The sequence below is a fragment of the Dipodomys ordii genome, unplaced genomic scaffold, assembly GCF_000151885.1.
Source record: "Dipodomys ordii isolate 6190 unplaced genomic scaffold, Dord_2.0 Scaffold97, whole genome shotgun sequence".
In the NCBI taxonomy this organism is placed as follows: Eukaryota; Metazoa; Chordata; class Mammalia; order Rodentia; family Heteromyidae; genus Dipodomys; species Dipodomys ordii.
In genome coordinates, this window is record NW_012267313.1 from 2,849,731 (window position 1) to 2,858,400 (window position 8,670).

Below are 8,670 nucleotides of genomic sequence, written 5' to 3' on the forward strand. Positions count from 1 at the left end.
AAAAACAAATAATTTAACTAGGGATACAGGTGGACCCATTGCAACAATGAGATGCACAAGTCCTTATGTTGAAAAAACGAACTTTGTACAACTTTGGTGGGGGGCAGGAGAATCCGGTGGGGGAGGGGGGGAGTATGGGAAGGGATGGAAAGGGGAAACACAGAGGAGGCAACACTGCTTGATAAGAAATGTACTTATTATCTTGCCCATGTAATTGTAACTCCTCTGTACGGTATTTTCACAATATAAATAAATAAATATTTTTTTATAAAAGGAACGTTAAAAAAAAAACAAGAACAGCTACTATCTCTTATCCCAAAGTCTAGTTTCTAAAAACACTATATTACCAACTACCATGGCTACATTAATTTCTATTTTCTTTTCATTAGTTTCTGCTATAACCATGTCATTATACCAGCACTTTCTGAATGACTAGTGAAAGGCAAAAACAAATATACCAGTTGTGATTTAATCAGAGACTTCACTGTTGAAACAGCAAGCACAAGTAGACACATTTAGAATAGTAAATGAATAACAAAAAAAAAAAAAACCACTTCCAGGCTCATTAATAAGAAGGCAATTAGGTCTTCTGGGAAAATTCATTTTCTGAAAGAACGCTAAAGCAAGCTATCAAATGCAAGCAAAATTGTGCTTTGACAAGAATAGTATACACTGTCTATTACATCATAATTTTTCTCTTGAGGAAACTGACAAAAATCTCTGTTCTTAAATATAAGCATAAAGCATAGTCAAAAGAATGCTTGTGAAATTTAATGCAGTCTACCTACTAACTCCCATTCATTAAATTTGACTGTCCTATAAATGAGCTCCTTATTACAAAGATCTTAAATTACACTTGGAAAGAAAAAAAAGAAAATTATGAAGACACTACCACTAATAATGTCAGAGGGAATACTATTTCCTGAACTAAATTGCATTAAGTAAAATGAAATGCACTTGGTATTTTTAGTTCCTCAGTATATTTGCTGCTAAAAATTCTAATCAAAACACTCATAACTAAAACTATTTATTCTTATTTTTTCCTGTGAATCTATTTCTTTCAAATTTATCTGAGCATTCTTTAAAACAAAAGTGGGTGGCATTATTGTTTTGATGTGTCTGGGATGGTAAATTATAATCCAATAAATACTGATAAGATTATAAATCCAGAAGAATTGCTTCATCTTATAATTAATCCTTTCACTATAGTCTTTGAGTCCTATAAGAAGTGTATGTGAGATTCTTTTTAATCCAAGCTTTCTTTGTCTTCCTGTACTATTTCTCAAAGTTAAACATTACAAGAAAGTCACCTAGCCTTATTAAAGTAGGGATTCTGATTCAGTAGGTCACATGGTAGCTTGATCGGCCCATGTTCTCAGGTGTCACTGATGCTACTAGTTGCTGGACAATTTAAGTGGCAAAACCCTAGAAAATCTTGCAGTGCCAGAAACCTTGACTGTGAAACAATTAGCCATCAGAGATTAGGTGTGTAGTAAGGACTGTAGAATGTCTTCTCCACTCTTGATGAGTCTGAATGTCCTAAGACAAATCACAACAAGACTGTGACCAGTCTTGCCTCACACTAAAGTTGCTGGTGGATTTACCCCATTGTCTAACTAGGAACAAGAGAATTCCTCTGGCTGGGTTAGCAGGCTGGAGAGTCAGCCTAACCCAATGCAGGATGCACTGGGAAAGTTTTATACAAAATAGACAACAATCTAGAGGGTAATTGATTGCTTTTTCCTGAAGAAAAGATGGATAGGAGAGGACAGGATAAAAGGTCTAGTTCATTTAATCTTCACTACCGTTTCTTCATCTATGAAACAGAGAAAATAAGCATGGAGTTTTGTCTTATCCCAAAATGTGTTCAGCATCTTTGTAACCTGAACTTTGTACAGTGAATTACTGTCATTGCTAAGCTACACATACTTACAGCTTTCACAACAAAATCAGTGCCCACAGTATCTGAACTATACATTATTTCATGTGGCTTTATTTCTGAGTCCCCTTATTAAAGCAACTCCTAGCATGACATCTGGAGAAGGAACTAACCAGCATTGCCCGATCCATCACTGTTCTGCAAACAGAGCTCCACAACAATAGTAAGTGGACGCAGGAATCATGTCATCTAGGATTACTTAATTGGCTCTTAAAGCAAATGTAAGTGACAAAATAAGCCACTGATAATGTTTATAGATTATCAACAGATAAAACAGAAAGTTCCCCTCCCCTCAAAAAAAAAAAAACACTTCAACCAGAGTTAAGTGGGAAAATGGCAAAGTTCCACCACAGAATCAATACAATCCTCACATCCCAGGCCTAATGTCTTCCCAGAACCTCAAAAATCTAAAACATTATCACAAAACCAAGTTTTTAAATTATTAAAATGTTATTACCAAAATATTAGCAAATCCAAAGAATTCAAACAAGAATATATACAGAAAAACTTTATAACAGAACCTTCAAGAAACACTTCTTATGTGTAACTTTGATTTTATAAGACATTTATTTGTACTGAGATGAAGTTTAAAGTTTGCAGATTACCTCAAACTTTGTACTGTAAATATTCCAAAGTAATAATCCTTTAAAAAAATTCCCAAAGCATAGTTGTACGTAACTTATCACAAAAATATCAAAGAACCTGGTGTTCAAAGTTTCTATTCCCATATACAAAAGGGAACAAAAATCTCACTCTTTTTTCATCCAGAAACAGATACACATCCTGTGACATTAAATAATTATTTCATGGCTATGCAATTTGCTTTTGGCTTCAATTGAAGCCTGACTGATATTTCATGCTTTATTGTTAAATACTACTTGAAATATCTCATGATTTGATATTTCTTAAACAATTTTTCAGAAACTACTATAAACAGTGGGAATTTTGATTATTTTTTAAAGTCATGTTCACAAGTAATTATAACCTCTTTAGGCAGAGAAACACGATTTAATAAAGGAACACAAACCAAGATACATATGATCAAAGGGTAAAGTCTGATAGGAATACACAGAGGGAAATTTTTCCATTGACTGAATAAGAAATGAAATCTATTTGAACAAAGGCAAAGGCTGATTCAAATAAACAAGTAAAAAATAGGACAGTTTTCCCTCTCTTGAAAATTACACACACACACACACACACACACACACACACACACACACACACACACACACACCCTGTGTTCCCTTTTGTCTGAAAAAAACAATCTGTAAGCTCTCTTGGTTTTCTGCTCTCAATCTTCCAGCATTCCTCTTCCTCTATGAAGAGCTAGTGGAAGAAATGGTCCACACAGGTCCACCTTCAACATGATTTACACTGGCCTTAATATCACCCTCAGTAGAACTAGAAAAATGTACTTCAAAAATAGTAGGGCTCAAAACACTTGCTCTATCTGGCATTATATAACATGAACTTAATAAATATGAATATATTTAAGCATCATTGCTAGACATATGATGTTTCGTGGGAGAGTGAGGCATTAGTTTTTGTCAGTGAGAATCAATCAGTCCTATTTCCAGTTTTAAATAAAGGACACATCCATGTTATATCAAGACATAAGGTCAAACCTCATATATGAGTTATTACCTGCTAAGTAATAATAAAATAAGGCTTCAGGTCAGCTCTGGGCTAGGGCTAGAGAGTAGGAAGAGGCAGAAAATCCAAGATGGTCCTGCCCTACCCCCAAGGATATTTTGGTGAAAGCCAAAAGATTGCCACTTTGTGTATATGTACATAGAGCTTGGTTGTTGCTAGAAATGAGTGGGAGGGAGTGTGGAAGAAGACTGGAATGGCAGAGGGATTGATTTATTTTTTATATTCCCATTTATAAACACAAAGAGAGGAGCTGTCAGCAGCGTACATGCCAATACCCAAATAGCAGCCAAACCTACCTCTTCCTGTCTGGGCAGGCCAGACACAAAAAATGGCATCTCGAAATCTAGGAAAGTCAGCATTTAGATAGAAGGGGATAAGTAAGAGAAAAAAAAGCCCAGAAATGCCCATTTACCTCTCATCACTAGTGATTATAAGTTGTGGTCATTACTAAGGCACCAAATGCATTAAGACAGTGACCATTCAAAACTAGCAAACTAAAAAGCAATCCTCAACACAAACTGGCTAGAATGTGCTTTCCTAGTAAATAATAAGAATAAGTGAAAACAGTTTTGTCTTGGGGACAATATGAAGTCAGACACAAGTGGCACTACTTAGATAGATGGGTTGCAAGGTCCTAAGGGATTACCAGTGTGACATTCCAGGAAGCACAGCCAGGATCCTCAGCTGCATTTTCTCTGTCTCACATCATACTAAAGAGACAATAGTCCCTCTCTAGGTCACAGGGAAGACTGCATCTAAAAGCTGCATGTTATTCTCTACACTGAGATGGAAAAGCTAAGCCAACAGTTCAACTAACAGCTTAAAAAAATGGTTAAAAGCATTATTTTTCCTCTAATCTGAATGCTGGGAATATTGATACTAGCTTGTCCATGAGTTTAACACATGTAAAGATCTACAGACGATAAAGAATAAATTTGTTTCAAGGATAACTTAATCACTGTGCTGTCACTGCTGTACACTGGTCTATGGCAATCTAAGATATTTGTTTTATACATGAGTGACTAGACAGACATCAGTGGATACTGATTATGGCTACAATCAGTATGGCTATGGCTGAGATCTAAGGATCCTAATTCAATGACACTCTGGAAGGAAAGTCTGTGACACTCTTGTCTGTAATTAACCACCAAAAAGCTGGAAGTGGAGCTGACTTACACGGTAGAGCACTAGCTAGCGTTGAGCAAAAAGGCTCAGGGACAACGTGCAGGCCCTGAGGTCAAGCCCCAGGACTGGCATCCCAAACAAATAAAAAGAAAGAACGAAGAGAGAAAAAGGCTAGTGAAACACACACACACACACACACACACATCACACATTCTAAGCAGCCAACACTATCACTAAATAGAGCGTTCCAAGACTTTGGGGACAGTAAACACTGAAACTAAGGTACTTTAGCTACCTTAATGTATGATGATTACACACCAGGCAGCTGCATAATGCTTTACAATTGACAGTGGTGGCTCACATAAACTATGTTGCCTCATCCTCATAAAAACTACCTGGAATGATCGGGACAGGTATTATTATCTTCATTTTATAGATGGGAAAGCCGAGTTTCCAAGTCATCTCCCCTGAGACTGGTTTTGTAGGTCACCTGAGTTCTTCCAGAAAACACTCTCTTACAGGATGATATCAGGAGGCAATAATCCCACAACCCAATACATATACTGTATTCTAACCTCTTCTGAATTTCTATGACCCAGTTTTAACAGAGATTTTAAGAGAATGACTGAAAATGAAAGAATACAAATTGAAATTTATAGGAGGTCCTGGTTTTAAAGAAATTTGCCATGGAGTTATACACTTTTTACGCCAAAAGCTAAGAAAGAAGTCACAATAATGAAAAGTCTTAAACTGTGATTTTAAAAGGCAAAATGTGTCTGTGATATGTCAAAGGCCCAACTATCTGATTTTCACATTGTTTATAAGCTCATTACATTAGCAGTCACACAATAATTTCAGAAGGTTGTGAATAGCCTTAAGGAGTATGATTTAAAAGTATTTAACAACAACTTAGAACCAAATTTGGAAAAGAATTTTAGCTTTTTAAAACATGCTTATGTGAATTCTTCAAAAAGTTCATCATTTAAAATATCATCTCTAATTCATCTGTAGGCTATGTCCTTCAACAATTCTGACTGACAGGATTTGATGACAGTACAATTTCATATGATTTATGATTAACCAGAACATGGAAATAGTTAGAGATTGAACTTTTAAGACTATAGAGTCTACAATCTGACTTTTAAACCTGAGAATAAAAGACACCCATCTCTGAGCATATATGTGTGTGCATATATAAATGTATAGATATATGTGTGTGTATATATATATATATATATATATATACAGTGGCAATTTTTATGGACAACCCTGTTTTATAATTATTAGGACTTCACAGCCTACTAATTAAATACAATATAAAGTCACTAAGGAGAAAAGTCAGGCATATTTAGAAAACAAAATCATTTAGAACTAGATGTGCATTAGCACAATTGTTATTTGAGATAACAAAACTCCAGAAAGCCCATCAGTACATTGGGATAGAAGAAATATATTCCCTTGTTCATTAAAGGGTAAGTAATGCCCAAGAAAGAAAGAAAAAAGTTCCTTTACTATAGAAAATATATCCATCAACTGTTGAGATACTAATAGCTGCGGCTGCTGAATACATGTAAGTTTAATCATGCAACTGGTACAGTTCAAACTTTCAATTAACAAACTACACGCCTTTTCAAGCGCAGGCTCTTTGTGCCATTACAAACACTGCAAAAATCGATCCCCACTCCCACTTGCTGCATATAATGAGTTACATCAAGCCCGGTTCCAATACTAACGGGTAAGTGTGTCAGAGATGCATGCAGTAATGTTCAATCCAAAGAGAATTAAATTAAAACACTGCGCAGAGCTGTGGCACACATCATCTCCACACATAGCCTTTCCTCTGCCTGCTGCCATTTCATCGTCTCTGCCTAAGTGGATGACACAAGCTGCCACCCGAATCTGAGGGCTAATTCCTCTGGAGTTCTGAATGGGGGAGGGGAGAGCAAAAGAAAAGACACTACTGCCCCGGAAAACAACAACAGGGTGAGTTTATTCCCAGGAAATCGAGCAGTCTCCAAAAAGACACTGTCAAGCACAAAGTAAGTTCTTTCTGCACACCCGGCGGGCTGAGCCAGGCGTGTGGCTGTGGCGTTTCCCGTCTTCTCTGTCACCTCTTGGCCACCTCTGCGCTGCCATCTGCTCAGTCAACCCGCCAGCCAAGCTGAGCCGGGGTGGTTTGGCTGGAAAAGTTATCAGGACCGGGAAGGAAGCAAATTGGTGACCGGGTGCCCGCTCCCCAGCGTTCACCGGGTGAAACTTCAGAACCCCCCCCCCCCGCAGGAGAGGCTAGAAAGGCACCAAGGAACAAAACTGGAAGGAATCCCAGGACCAGTCACCCCCCCTCCCTGCCCCCCAAGAGGGCTAGTAGGGCTCCCGGAGTTCCTAGAGTGGCTTTACTAAGCGCTCAAACGAAAGGAACACCGCCAGATTGCCTCCTCTCCGTGTTATAAAGGGTTCTCCTGGCGGGCAGTGGTCATTCTAGCCCCTGGCGGGCCCCAGGAGAGGTGCGGAGCCAGCCCGGTGATGGCTACGTGGGACATGAGGGTCCCCCGCGTGCGGGTCAGGCTTTGCGGATTGGGCGCCCTGAGCTCCCGGCCCACGATCGCTCGGCACGGATCCTTACGATGGCATTGCAAAACATCTTAAAAGACTCCGCCAAGAGACGCGTGCAACAGTCTCCAAGCAGTCCGGGTCCGTAGAGCTGGGCCAGGAGCGACCCAAGGCTTGGGGTTGGTGGGAAGGAGGGACGACGGGGAAGTCGTCGGACAATAGTCGACCGCGGAGGTGATTTCCCCCGGACAAAAAGCACCTGGCAAAGCGCGCCCAGTTCCGTCCCTTCGCGGCTGCACACTCCTGACAAAGGCTTCCTCGGGAATTGTGTGTGTTTAATTTTTAAACACTCGGGGGGGGGGGGGCGCAGCCAGCAGCCACAAGCCCGCACCACCAGGCACAGAGTAACCGTCCCCGCACTCCTAACTACTTTTTCCTCCTCTCTTCCTCCTACCCCCCCACACCCCTTCTCAGTGGCGCCGGACCCCGAGGCTCCACCAGTGCGCCCAAGGAAAATGTCCCTGCACTTCAGCCCAGAGGTGAAGCCCCGTATCCCGCACGAGACTCCGAGAGAAACAATGGGTCGCCAAGAGGAAAGTTACCTGCGCCAAGTGGCGCCAGCCCAGTGCCCCGCGCCCCACCTGACGCAAACTCCGAGGACATCTCTTTCTAGACCCCGGCACCCCCCGCCTCCACAGCCTCCCCTTCTCCTGGTTCTGGACCCGCCAGAGGAGCTGGCGGCTGGGGATGGTGGTCCGGGCTCCGCACACCTCTCCACTCTCACACACACACACACACACACACACAGAGGCTACCCCCCCCCCCCAGCCACTCACCTGCGGAGAACTGGCCTTGGGCTGACCCCAAGAGAGGCCACGGGGAGAGGAGCACCAGCGCCACAAAAGCAGGCAGCGCCGGCGCCGCCGAATCCATGGCGAGTTTGGAAGAAGTTTCAAGCAGCTTTGTAAAGAGCTGCCCCGGGAGGGGGGGGGGGGGAGGGGTGGCCTTCCCTCCTCTGCTCCCTGAGAAGGAGTGAGGATGTCGGGGGGGGGGGGGGGGGAGGCTCTCGGCGAAATCCACGAGCGAGGTGCCAGGAAGACCCCCCCTCCCCGCAGCCGCCGTGGGGTGAGCGTGGGGAGTCTGCGCCCGCTCACCCCGCGCCCGGACGATGGCCTTCTGGACGGTCGCCAAACTACCTCGGGGGCGAAAGCGTCTCCTGCGTCCCCGGCCCGCCGCGGCGGCAGCTCTCCATGCTCGGCCGTGGCTGCTCCTGTTAGTCAAGAGTTACTTTGCTCGGGGAGGGACGGGGGGGCGGAGCCTGCGGTGACGTCGCCCCGCGGGCTCCGGGCGCTTCGGAGGAATGCGGGCTCCAGCGCGCCCCCGCCGCCGCCGCCGCCGCC

At 42.5% G+C, this 8,670-nt stretch overlaps 1 protein-coding gene across 4 annotated transcripts in view; it reads right to left on the minus strand.

Annotated features, from left to right (window-relative positions):
* Ptprk (protein tyrosine phosphatase, receptor type, K) overlaps positions 1-8,241 on the minus strand; it is a 515,496-nt gene extending 507,255 nt beyond the window's left edge. For 3 of the 4 annotated variants that reach the window (XM_013026891.1, XM_013026889.1, XM_013026892.1), the window contains exon 1: positions 8,107-8,203. In XM_013026891.1, the coding sequence (XP_012882345.1) occupies positions 8,107-8,203 (97 nt within the window). Of the gene's footprint in view, positions 1-8,106 lie in introns of all 4 variants that reach the window. The other variant, XM_013026890.1, reaches the window with a different exon arrangement.
* Positions 8,242-8,670: the final 429 nt, after the last annotated feature.